This window comes from Vombatus ursinus, unplaced genomic scaffold, assembly GCF_900497805.2.
Source record: "Vombatus ursinus unplaced genomic scaffold, bare-nosed wombat genome assembly UNPS02014819.1, whole genome shotgun sequence".
NCBI classification, from domain to species: domain Eukaryota; kingdom Metazoa; phylum Chordata; class Mammalia; order Diprotodontia; family Vombatidae; genus Vombatus; species Vombatus ursinus.
Genome location: NW_020954597.1, coordinates 2,233,003 through 2,246,740, shown reverse-complemented (window position 1 = coordinate 2,246,740; position 13,738 = coordinate 2,233,003). Strand labels below are relative to the sequence as shown.

The window sequence follows — 13,738 nt, the reverse complement described above, 5'->3', positions numbered from 1 at the left end:
CCTTCCTTCCTTCCTTCCTTCCTTCCTTCCTTCCTTCTTACCTTCCTAATCTGTTCCAAGGGATGGCTCTCTGGGAAATGAAAGTAATGGAAAAACAAAAGAGATCCAGAAATGGTGTAATCATGGAGCTGTCTTCACTCAGCCCCTTCCACACTATGTCTTCATTCTGTTCTTTTTCCAACTAGTTGGGAAACAGTGCTACACAAAGGGGGAGAGTGAGGAGGGATAGCATTCCTGGCATGGAGAACAACCAGTTCAAAGGTCCAGAGGTGGAAGATGGAGTGTATGAAGATCAGCAGGAAGGTCAGTTGGACTGTATTGTAGAGTGTCTGGAGTGAGGTAGAATTAGGCTGGAATGGAAGGTTGGGGCCAGGTTGTAAAGGACTTTCAATATGAAACAGAAGAATTTCTACTTGATCCTAAGCAGTAATTGAAACTTATTGAGGAAAATTACTTTGGAAGACAGAGCAAAGGGGTCAAAGGAGGGGATAGGGACTGGTCTCCCAAACTGCAGCATGAGAAGGGGGCTTTCAGGGATATTTCAAGAGTTTTCTCTAAGCGGATTTTCCTGATTTTATCCCGCATTTCAACTAGGTCAATCATTGTTTTTTTTTTTTTTTTTAAACCATTGCAACATGATAATAAAATCTAAGGTAATAGAAGGAATCTGCAGCAACATCTTCAGTGATGGCATGGAGGTAGCCCATTTCCCAAAGAACCATCTCCAGAGGCATGGAGGGACTGTGATCTACCTTGGTGGATGGGCTGCTCACACTGACGATACCATGAATCTTTTGAAGGACTGAAGGAAGCTGGACAGGCTAATTGCGCTGGCCCTGGCTTCTCGATGAATTTTTTCTCTCTCTTTCTCTTTCTCTGTCTCTGTCTCCTTCTATTTCTGGGTCCCTCTGTTTCTGTCTCTCTGTCTCTCTCCATCTGTCTCTCTGTCTCTCTCCATCTGTCTCTGTCTCCATCTGTCTCTCTGTCTCTTTCTCTTCTGCCTCCTGGCTCAGCTCCAGTCTTCTCCACCTCATGCAGGGGCTACAGTGCATTTTCTCTCACACTCCTACAACTCACAACTTCTAATTCCATTCACTTAGATCCAGAGACCTTGCCAGTCCGCCCACTGGCACCACCTTGGAAGGCTGATGAATCCCACTTGAATCCCAGGTGCCCCCTCATTCACTCCAAAAGCCCAGCAATCTCTCTCCTATCACTTACTATGGGGAATTTGCCCTTTTAGGATTGAAAATTTAGGAACAAGGAGGCAAAAGCCTTTGGAGAGCTGTATGCTTTGTTCTCTGTTCTTAGGGAACCCTTCAGTGGGTGAAGAGCAAGGTGTCATCTCCTCCCCAAGCTCTTCACCTGACAGCAAGCAGAAGAAAATCGCAAGTAAGCCTATTCCCTGGGGACTGGTGGGTAAGGAGGCAGCGCCCACGAATGCTTGTGCAGGGCCCATTAGGATGATTGCTCTGTGCCTCTGACCAACCTGTGTATTTTTTCCATTAGTGATTTGCTGACAGTCTGGAATGACATCTCTAGTGGGGCACCCCTGGGGTGCTTGACTCTGTGCTGTCTAATGTTCTTATCAGTGCTATGGATGAAGGCAAAGAGAGTGGGCTTGGCAAAAGTGCCCCAAGCTGGATAGGAGAGCTAGCACACTGTGCAGGCTCAGCTTCCAAAGAGATCTTGACAGGCTAAAACGTTGGGCTAAATTTAATGGGATGAAATTCATTTGGGATATGTATAAAGTCTTCTGTTTACATTCCAAACATCAACTTCATAAGGATTAGATGAGGGAGGTGAGGTTAGACAGCAGCAGGCCATTTTAGGACAGACATTGAAAGAGGGCAATCAGGATGATGGAGGCCTTTGAGATCATGACATATGAGAGTTGACTGAAGGAACTGATAATATTTATCGTGAAGAAGAGATCGGGGGAGATGATCTCTATATGTAAGGATTTCAAGACCATTGCATGGAAGGGGGCCTTGATTTATTGTGGGTAGAGTGGGGTTTGACACCAGGGACCCCAATGAGAAGCATTTAGGGTGGAAATTAGCCAGAGGCAGATGATAAAAAGGAAAAAAAAGTCTGAACAATTTGATCTGTCCCTAAGTGAACTGGGTTGCATTAAAATGTGCTGGGTTCCCAATCACTGGATGTCTGAAAGCAGAGGCAGTATGACGTCTCGTCAGCAAAGATGAGGATTCCCATCCAGCTGTTATGGGTTGGAATGGATGCCAACTGAGGTCTCTCTCAGTTCTGTGGCCATATGGCTCTAACGTTAGAGATCGGTAGGGCTAAAAAGAATCTTAAATTCCATCTAGTCCAACCCATTTCTTGTACAGATGAAGAAACTGAGGCCAGGAAAAGTCAAGTAACTTATCCAAAGTAACTCCTCACATGTGCCTTCCTCCCAACTTCTAATGATTTGATTTCCTTCCCTTGTCTATAGGAGAGAGCAGTCAGGGAGTGGCCAGATTCAATAACATCTGGGAGCTGAAGCTGCACCAAGAAGATGACCTGAGCTTGGAAGCCTCGTGCCTAGAGCAGTACTGGGAAGCAGCTGGTGAGGCTTATGCTGAGGTGGCCAAGGACCAAAGTTCTCAAGATTCTAGGGGAACTGAGCCAGAGTTGTCCTTCCCTTTTGTCTGGCCTGACGAGGCCCCATGCCCCTCAAGGCCAGAATCCCGTAATCACTACCAACCCTTCAAGCATTTGGGGAAGGCAAAGCAATTAGGTCCCAGACGGAACAATGAAGAGTCCTGTGTTCCAGAAACAGGGATGGATTGTGCCGGCCGCACCGTGCACTCTCCTCCTATAAGGAGCAGGCTGCCAGGGTCATACTATTTACCAGTCTTTGGAGCCTACCCGGATAAACACACAGAGACGAGCCCATCGGGAGGTGCCAACACTGGAGCTTTATTCAGAGGCCATCACAGCAAGGCCAAGCAGGAAGGCCATAGCAAGAGAGCAGGAGCAAAGAGAGAGCGAGCTCCGACCACTACCGTTCCTTAAGTACCTACTTAGCCCCTCCTCCTCAGCCCACCTACTAGTCATTGATTGTAGGATCAGATACCGGAAGGGGATGTCTGGGTTTAGCGCACCAAGGGAGAGGAAGTGACGCAGGAGGCTAGGACCAGATACAGGAAGGAGGCGTCTGGGATTAGCACATAGACAAAGGGAGAGTATGTGACCTAGGAAGTCAGGCCCAGATACCGGGAGGAGGCGTCTGGGGTCAGTGCTACACAAAGGGAAAGTACGTGACCCAGGAAGTCAGGAAGGACACAGGAACGAGGTGTCTGGGGTTGACATTGCACTTAGGGAGGGGGCTAGACAAAGGAACTCGTTCTCTGCCGTCCCACTCCCACGTGGCACAGCCCCCTGCCTCAGGAGCACGTGCTCCGGCTACTTCCTTGTATTCTGTTCCTTCCCCAGCTATCACAGCTCCACATAGCACTGCCCACTGCCTCAGGAGCGTGAGCTCTGGTTACTTCTCCGTATCCAGTTCCCATCCCAGTTCACCACAACTCCGCCTAGCACAGCCCGAGCTCTGGTCACTTCCTGATATCTTGTTCCTACCCCATCTTGCCACAACCGTCACTTGGCAGTAGCCAACATCAGACAGTCCCTCACAATGGATGATGAATCTGATAGAGAGCAGACCAGTGAGGAGCGCAGACTCATGGAGATGGAACTGGGCAAATGCATTGAGGATTTTCGCAAAATCAAGATCCCTTGCACTTTCCCTAACAAAAAAGACCATGGCAGAGTGAACTTCTCCAAAAATACCACATCTGAGGACAGAGGGAAACCTCAGTGCCTGCTACCACCAATCCCATGCCAATCCAATCTGCTGCCATGATGAAGGCCCTTGGAATCATCCGCCTCTCTTTTCAGTGTCTTCATGATGGGGGTGGGGTGGGGGGTGGGGGGTGGGGGTGGGGTCAAGATCTTTTCTGAATGTACAAGCTGATTTCTACATTACCCATGGACAGTTTCTTACATTGTGGTCATGTTGAAATAAACTTCCCCACTCCCCCCCCCCCATATGGTGTCATCACTTATCTCCTTAATATGATGATGTGAATTCTAGAAGGCTAGAGACTGAAGGGATTTTAGACACAATTTAGTCCAACTTGCTCTTTTTTATGTAAGAGGAAACAGAGGCTTGAAGAAGGGTTATGGATCTTGAATATCACCTGATTCAACCCCCTGATTTTACATGTGACCCAAGGCCCTGGGCTCACATGGACCAGGGGCCGGTCTTGGTGTTTGGCTTGTACTGGCCCCACTTCGAGTTTATTCTGGGAAATCTCCAAATATAGCTCATGGCTAGGTACCCACAAATATGGGCAACAGAGTCCCCCAGGTTCATTTCAAAGTACTCATTGTTGCCTATAACAGACTTTATTTGACCTCAGAAGGAATATGAAGGAACCCAGAAACAATTCAGAAACACATAAAGGACTCCAAGTTGTGAGCAGTCAATACAATTCTTCACAATCAGCACCTAAACCGTGTTTGGACTCCATTCAGAAGGAAAATGAACCCACTGTCATCAGTGGGCTAAGACCCAATATTGCAATGAGTCTCTCTTTCCCAAAAGGTCCTAAAGTCACCCAAGAATTCATAATGCCACCCTGTGGTTTGTTATACTCCTGGAAAGGCCCACCCATCCTCCTTCTATTCCAGTGAGTCACTCTTTCATCCCGGAACGGAACTAGACTTGAGTCTCTCTGTCTCTCTCTGCTCTCTCTCCCCCCCACCGCTCTCTCTGTCTCTTTCACATCTATATCTGTCTATGTGCCTGTTTACTCTCTATATACTATCTATATCTCACTTCTATCTTTCTATATATATTCAACCTCTGTCTATCTATCTCCACATCTCTATCTCTTAAGCAAGTAATACAAGTGTTTGCTAGTAAATGTTTAACAACCAGCCTTCCTGGGAAAAAAAATACACAGTCACACATACTTTTAAGTTAATCTGCATTATTAAGCCTTTCTTGTCAATCAATAATACAATAAATTAAACCTTGGATCGCCTATTTCTGATGTGTAAATGCTTGCACTGAACATTTCACTTTTGCTTCTTATCAGCCAGTTAGAGCTGACTCCAACACACCCTTGACTGGAAGCAATAGGGACTGGTTCTGTGATTTCATTGGTCCAGGGAACCCCCAGGTGAGGCCACTCCCTCTTTCAATGCAGCTAAACACCTTCTCTATTAGCTTCAGTGTGTGCTGGAACCCTAGGTATTCCTAGCTCTGAGGCCGGCTCTCTAACCATTAGGGCTCACTGCCTTTCAGGAACAATTGAGAAAACTGGAAGGCAGTTTAGATGAAATTAGATTTAGACCCTTGTCTAATATACCACAACAAACTCAAAATGGGTACATGATCTGAAAATAAAATGGTTACATTATTTAAAAATATTGGAAAAGAATGAGGTCAGATCGTGAGGTTTTATAACCTTCTTGGCTAGGGAGAAAATTCTTTTTTTAAAAAATTAAATTAATTTTAGTTTTCAACATTCACTTCCACAAGATTTTGAGTTCCAAATTTCCCTCCATCTCGTCCCTCCCCCCACCCCAAGATGGCATGCATTCTGAACACCCCTTCCCCTAATCTGCCCTCCCTTCTATCTCCCTCCCTTCTCTTATCCCCTTCCCCTTCTATTTTCCTGTAGGGCAGGATAGATTTCTGCACCCCATTTCCTGTATTTCTTATTTCCCAGTTGCATGTGAAAACAATTTTTTTAACATTTGTTTTTAAAACTTTGGGTTCCAAATTTTCTCCCTTCCTCCCTCCCCACCCACCCTCATTGAGAAGGCAGGTTAGGAGGAAAATTCTTGACCAAACATGGGCTGGAGAAAATGGTAAAACACAAGATGGACAATTTTGACTACTGAAATAAAGCTTTTGCCTGAAAAAAAACAAACAAACCACGAAAACAGCAAAAAGCAGAGAAACTGTTGAGTGGGAAAAAATGGTCTCAACTATCAGTGATATGAATCTACTTTCCAGGATATATAAGAAAATGACCCGGGTCTACAACACCAAGAGCATCCTTAACAGATGAATGGTCAGAAGGTAGAAATGCATACATTTCAGCAGTAAGAATGGCTGTGTGCAAATATCCTTTGAATCCCCTCATAGTGAGAGAAAGCGAATTAAAACTATTCAGATTTCAGCCCATCCTGTGCCCATTGGCCCCAACGACGAAAACCAGGGCTGGCCCATGTTGGAGGGGCCGAGGGCAGACAATGCTGGGGAACCTGATATGTGACTAAATTGTCCACACTCTTTGACCCAATGATCCCACTACTGTCAAGGAAGTCAAACACAAACATGTAGCGGCAGTCTTTGTGGCAGCAAAGAACTGAAAGCAAAGTGGCTACCGCCCACTAATTAGGGAGCCACTAAACAGATTGAGGTATAGGAATGTACTAGAATGTTGTTGGGCAGGCGAGAAATTTGGAGAAACATTAGCAGAGCCCGATAATATTTATAGAGTGCCTACTATGTGCCAGGCAGTGTGCTAAGCACTTCACAACCATGATCTCGTTCGATCCTCACAACCACCCCAGGAGGTTAGTGCTGTTATGATCTCCATGTTACAGCTGAACAAAATGAGGCAAATGTGGGTTAAGTGACTTACCTAGGGTCACCCAGCTAGTAAGTGGCTGAACTCAAGTCTTGCTGACTCCAGTACCCTCTGTCTGAGGAAGGAACTGGGGCTCCTTTACGTCCAAGACAGAGGGGGGAGTCCGGGATGAGGTCCTCTCCCTCTTCATCCTCCTGTAGTAATGGGTATTTCCCATCCCATCCCCCACCCTTTCCTTGCTCTGTCATGCCATGCCTTGCCATGGTGTAGCTCAAGGAACAGACTGTGTGCACTTGATGGGCAGACCAGGCCACACACAGCATTGAAATGAAGAAAAACAATAAACCCCAACTCCAACCCTGGAAACAGCAATGATGAAATAAATGGCTTGAATAAACTGTGTGGTACATTCACGTGAAGGGAGGCACAGAGCGGAAAAAGCAGGACTGGACCAAGAAGAGAAGAAATGGGTGAGGAAGCCAGATGGAAACTTCTAGGGGGTGACTGCAAAACTGCCATGACATCCTATGCGCTAACATGAATTTATGTAGAGTTGCGAACATTTTTTAGCCAGTTGTCTGGATGATTAATATTGAAATTATGTTATAAATTCCTTTCTTTTAAAAGGAGCTGAATGAGGGAAGTGTTCCAGTCCAGCTACCATCAACAAAGCCCACGAATACACAGGGCAGCACCCGTCCCAGAATCAGGGAATTCCAGGGATACAGTCCAAGGTACAGTTAGAGAAAACACTGTCTTTAGCATCCCAAGGAGTGGTGGGCTGGGCTGATTCCGGATTCCCAGGGACAGAAATACCACAAGACTCATCTCTAATCTAACTATGGGGCTTATTAATAACATAAAACCCCCATGGAAACAAAGGATACAAGGAGACCTGTGCCACATTTGAGTTCTGTTCTGGGAAAAGAAGCTTCCCACAGAATCCAAGAAATTGGCTCTCTCCGGAACTCTAGACCAATCAGAGTCTCTCCTCTCTTGGAGATAGGCAAGGGAAGGACGGAACACTCAGCTGTGGCCATCTTCCTGCTTTTCACAAAAGGGGAAACTGTGGTCTCTGAAGAGGAGGGGACCAGACCCCAGATCAAATGTTGACCAATGCCACACACAGGTCCAAGCTGTCTTCATGTTAGACAGCTACCACACCTACATAGATGTTCTATACTTACTCATATGCACACATGGTCCCCCCTCCCCATAAGAAGGGTAGAGACTATTGCCTTTGTATGTCCCAGTGCCCAGTACAGTGCCTGGCACATAGTAGGTGTTTAATGGATGTTTGACTAGGTGTTCAATTGGTCGGTTGATTGGATTAGAAAACCAGTGTATTGAGAGAATTACCCTGGGAAAATATTTTTGTGCCTTTTTTTTTCTCTACGAGCAGCAGCAGCCTTAGCAGGAAAGCCATGGAGAGTGAAGTCCTCACTGCAAAGAAGACCCAGGGGTGGGTTCAAGCTGGGGACAAGCCAGGGATGAAAGGGCAGAGAAACCTCCTTTGGATAGCACAAGCAAGATCCCTATATTTTCAGGAGTTGGAGGATGATGGGAGGTAGATATTAGTCACCAGAAAACATAGCCTGTATAATTTGGGGTCTGCAAGAATTTACTTGTTGCAAAAATGCTTTCAGAAATGGAAAGAAGACAGGAGGACTAAGTACCCCAGCGAGGAGTGGTTTGAATCTTGGGGAGTATCTGAGACATTTGCCAGTATCCACACCAAATTGTGTTGGTCACAAGCCCTCTCTGAGCTGTACTTACCCCATAATTAGTAGCTAAACTGGGCCCTTACAGAGCCTCATTTTCCCAGTTAACATGCTCAACCACAGTCAAACTCAAGCCTGAAGAGCTTCCTACGGGGAGGCCAACCTGGATAACAGCCTTCTCTTTCTGCCTTCCCCTTCCCAGCAGACACGCTGACATTATGACAGGCTGTGGGCTTGCCTGAAAGGGTAAGAAAACACCACAGAGGAGAATTTATAGAAACAGAGAGAGACCCTTCAAATTCAGTTGGATTTTTAGGTTGGGAACCTCCTCCCCTCTCTGTCCCACACCCAAATGAAAGCTTTACTTCATTTCTTCACATCTGGGAGAACTGTTGTTCAATATTAATGAATCAACAACCAACAAACATACATTAAATGATACCAAGTTCCAAAGATGGTCGAAAAAAGAATCTTCTTAATCAAATTCACCAACCATTTATTAAATACCTACTGTGTGTAAGGCACCAAATATAGCCAGTGGGGGACAATTGATGGGGCACATCACAAACATAATCACGGCATTGCTTGGTGTTGCTGAATTGCTAGGTTTGTTTTTTAGTTTTTCGAATTAATTTTTAACATTCTTTTCTTTTTAAATTTTGAGTTCCAGATTCTCTCCCTCTCTCTTACCTCTCCCCTACCCACCAAGAAGAAGACGGACAGTATAATATCAATTATACATGTAAAATCATGCAAAACATTTCTATATTAGCCCTATCACAAAAAAAGTGAGGAAATTCTACTCCAATCGGCACTCAGAGGTCCTCAGTTCTCTCTCTGGAGGGGGATAGCATCTTTTCATCATCAGTCCTTTGGACTGTGTTGGATCATTGTGTTGATCTTTCACAGGTGATCATCACTACAACGCTGCTGTTACTGTGCACAGTGATCTCCTGGTTCTTTTCACTTCACTTTGCATCAGTTCATATAGGCCTTATCATGTTTTGTTTTGTTTTCTGAAACAACTTCCCTCTTTATTCCTCATCACACACAATAGTATACTATCACAATCATATACCGCAGCTTGTTCGGCCATTCCCCAGTGGATGGGCATCCCCTCAATTTCCACTTCTTTGCCACCACAAGAAGAGCTGCCTTAAATATTTTTGTACATGCGGGTACTTTTCCCATTATTTTGATCTCTTTGAAATACAGACCTAAAAGTGGTATTGCTGGGACAAAGGGTAGGCACCATTTGATAGCCCTTTGGGCACCAACAGTAATGTACCTATTTTCCGTCATCTCCTCCAGCATTTATCATGTCTGATAGGTGTGAGGTGGTACCTCAGGGTTGCTTTAATTTGCATTTCTTTAATCAATGGTGATTTAAAGCATTTTTTTTCATATGACTATAGATATCTTTGATTTCTTCTTCTGGAAACTGCTTGTTGATATCTTTTGACCATTTACCAACTGGAGAATGGCTTTTTTTTTTTCATAAATTTGACTCGGTTCCATATATATGAGAAATGAAGCCTTTATCAAAGAAACTTGTAAAAATGTTTGATATTACTTCATCATTTATGATACCTTTTAGTAATTTTGTTGGATAGGTTATTTTTGGTTGTGATCCTAGCTCCTTTGCCTTCCACTCCTCTAACGTGGAAGCTGCTACATCTTGTGTTATCCTGACTATGGCTCCATGATATTTGAATTATTTCTTTCAGGCTGCTTTGCAGTATTTTCTCCTTGACCTGGCAGCTCTGGAATTTGGCTATAGTATTCCTAAGAGTTTTCATTTTGAGATCTCTTTCAGGACATGATCAGTAGATTCTTTTGATTTCTGTTTTACTCTTTGGATTTAAGATATTGGGGTAGTTTTCCTTTATAATTTCTTGAAAGATGATGTCTAGGTTCTTTTTTGGCTTTCAGGTAGTCTAATAATTCTTAAATTCTCTCTCCTTGATCTGTTTTCCAGGTTAGTTGTTTTTCCAATGAGAGATTTCACATTTTCTTCTAGCTTTTCACTGTTTGATTGCTTCTTGATTTCTCATGGAGACATTAGCTTCTACTTGCCCAATTCTAATTTTTAAGGAAGTATTTTCTTCAGTGAACTTTTGTATCTCTTTTCCCATTTGACCAATTCTGCTTTTTAAGGAATTCTTTAAAAAAGTTTTTTTTTGTTATATTTTGAGTTCTGAGTTGTCTCCTTCCCTCCCTCCCAAACCCACATTAGAGAATGACAACATGTGACATTGATACCATACAATACATACTTCCATATATTAGTTCTTCCTTCATAAGTCCTTCATAGTTGATATGAGTGATCATGAAGTCATTCACAGTTACTCTGAACAATATTGTTGTTAGTGTATACAAAGTTCTCTCGGTTCTGCTCATCTCACTCTGCAAATCTTTCCTTTTTTTTCTAAAACCAACCTGCTCATCGTTTCTTACAGAACAATAGTATTCCATTACAATCATATATCAGAACTTATTCAGCCATTCCCCAATGGATGGGCATCCCCTCCATTTTCAATTCTTTATCACCACAAAGAGAGCTGCTATAAATATTTTAGAACGTAAATTTGTGTGAACTGTTTTGTAATTGTGCTTATATAGTTCCTGGGTTTGCATCGCATCGCATTTAGACTCCCAGGTATTTTATATTGTCTACAATTATTTAAACAGAATTTCTCTTTGTGTCTCTTGCTGTTGAACTTTGTTGGTAATATAGAGAAATACTGATGATTTATGAGGGTTATATCTTTGCTAAAGTTTTTAGTTATTTCAATTAGTTTTTCCATTAACTCTCTGGGATTCTCTAAGCATATCATCATATCATCTGCAAAGAGTGAGAGTTTTGCTTCCTTACTGCCTAGTCTAATTCCTTCAATTTCTTTTTTCTTTTCTTATTGCTATAACTAGCATTTCTAGTACAATATTGCATAATAGTGGTGACAATGGACATCCTTGCTTCACCATTGATCTTATTGGGAAGTCTTCTAGCTTATCCCCATTGCAGATAATGCTTGCTGATGGTTATAGATTCTACGCATCATTTATTCCTATGCTTTCTAATGTTTTTGACAGGAATGGATGCTATATTTTGTCCAAAGCTTTTCCTGCTTCTATTGAGACAATCATATGATTTTTGTTGTTTTCGTTATTGATGTGGTCAATAGTTTTCCTAATATTGAACCAGCCCTGCATTCCTGGCATAAATCCCACCTACTCAAAGGGTATGATCTTTGTGATATTGCTGTAATCTCCTTGCTAGTATTCTATTTAAAATTTTTGCATCAACATTCAGTAGGGAAATTGGTCTACAGTTTTCTTTCTCTGTTTTGGCTCTTCCTAGTTTAGGTATCAGCACCATATTTGTGTCTTAAAAGGAATTTGGTAGGACTCTTTCTTTGCCTGTTTTCTCAAGTAGTTTATATAGTATTAGAATTAATTGTTCTGTAAATGTTTAGTAGAATTCACTTGTGGTCCTGGTGACTTTTCCTGGGGAGCTCATTGGTGGCTTATTCAATTTCTTTTTCTAAGATAGGATTATTTAAGTATACTGTTAATCTGAGCAATTTGTATTTTTTGTAAATATTCATCCATTTCACTTAGGTTGTTAGATTTATTGGCATATATTTGGGCAAAATAACTCCTAATAAATGCTTTACTTGCTTCTTCATCGGTGGTGAATTTACCCTTTTCATTTTTGACGCTGGCACTTTGGTTTTCTTCTTTCCTTTTTTTAAAATCAAATTAACCAATGGTTTATCTGTCTTCTTGTTTTCCCCTCCATAAAACCAGATCCTAGTTGTATTTATTAGTTCAATGGTTTTCTTATTTTCAATTTTATTAATCTCATTTTTGATTTTCAGTATTTCCAATTTGGTGTTTAATTGGTGATTTAAAATTTGTTCTTTTTCTCTTTTTTTTTTGTTGTCGTTGCATACCCAATTTATTGATCTGCTCTTTATTTTATTTTATTTTATTTTTTGGCAACGCAATTGGGGTTAAGTGACTTGCCTAGGGTCACACAGTGCTCTTTATTTTATTGATACAAGCATTTAGACATATAAAATTTCACTTAAGTACTGCTTTGGCTGCATCTCATAAATTTTGGTATGTTGTCTCATTGTTTTCATTCTCTTGAATGAAATTACTGATTGTTTCTATGATTTGTTGTTTGATCCACTCATTCTTTGGGATTAGATTATTTAGTTTCCAATTAATTTTTAATCTATACACATGTCTAACCTATATCAGATTGCTTACTGTCTCAGGGAGGGGGTAAGGAAGGGAAGGAGGGAGGGATAGAATTTGAAACTAAAAACTTAAAAAAACCCCCAAATGTTAAAAATTGTTTTTACATGTAATTAAGGGAAAATGAAATATTATTTTAAAAAACACTTAAAATTTTTAAGTCTATGTCTCCATGGCCTTTTATTGAATATAATTTTTATTACATTATGATCTGAAAAGGGTGTATTTACTATTTTCTGCTTTTCTGCATTTGGTTGTGAGGGCTTTATGCCCTGCACAAGTATCTATCAGAGCAGCAAGAACTTTGCCAGACTGCAGAGCCTCAGTTTCTTATCTGTCCAAAGAAGGAGTTTGGACCAGATGGGCTGCCTACTTGTGACTTCTTCTCGGGTTTCTGTAAAGGGAATTACACTGCATGCCAGGCTCCAACAGGTTTTCCCCTAGGTCATATGTGGCTAGATGGGGCTTATCAGCCAGGAGCTGCCATTATGATGGATTCATGTGGAATGGCTTATTCTGATCCACAGACTCCTAGCCCTGGACCTCCAGCCTTCTACCACAATGTTTTTTTTTTTTATTTTAATTCAGTTTTATTTTATTTTCAGTCCCAAATTCTCTCTGTTTCTCCCCCTGCCCCTACCCTATTCATTGAGAAGGCAACACATTTCTGCATTAGCCATGACTTGGCAGGTAGACTCTCAAGTATTTTATACTGTCTATAGTTATTTCAAATAGAATTTCCCTTTCTATCTCTTCCTACTGGATTCTGTTGGCAACATAAAGAAATGTTGAGAATGTAAAAGGGAAAGGTTCAGAAGAGGAGAGTGGCTGGGGGGAAGACGATAAGCTCAGTGTTGGACACGCTGAGTTTAAGACGTCTAGGAGACATCACTTCACCTCTGTCTGCCTTAATCCACTAGAGCAGGAAATGGCAAACCACTCCAGTATCTTTGCCAAGAAAACCCCATGAACAGTACGGTCCGTGGAGTCACGAAGAGTCGGACACCAGTGAATGCCTGAGCAGCAGCAGCAACAAGGAGACATCCAGTTTGACATACCCAGTGGGCAGTTGGAGGTCAGCATAGAGGCTGGGCTGGGCAAGTTGATCTGAGAGTCATCTGCATAGAGGTGCTAATT

At 42.4% G+C, this 13,738-nt stretch overlaps 1 protein-coding gene across 1 annotated transcript in view; it reads left to right on the top strand.

Annotated features, from left to right (window-relative positions):
* LOC114023968 overlaps positions 1-13,686 on the top strand; it is a 16,552-nt gene extending 2,866 nt beyond the window's left edge. Inside the window, exons 3-6 of the mRNA XM_027836752.1 lie at positions 186-303; positions 1,312-1,392; positions 2,459-2,868; positions 13,576-13,686. Of these exons, the coding sequence (XP_027692553.1) occupies positions 186-303; positions 1,312-1,392; positions 2,459-2,868; positions 13,576-13,686 (720 nt within the window). The remainder of the gene's footprint in view (positions 1-185; positions 304-1,311; positions 1,393-2,458; positions 2,869-13,575) is intronic.
* The last annotated feature ends 52 nt before the right edge of the window (positions 13,687-13,738 follow it).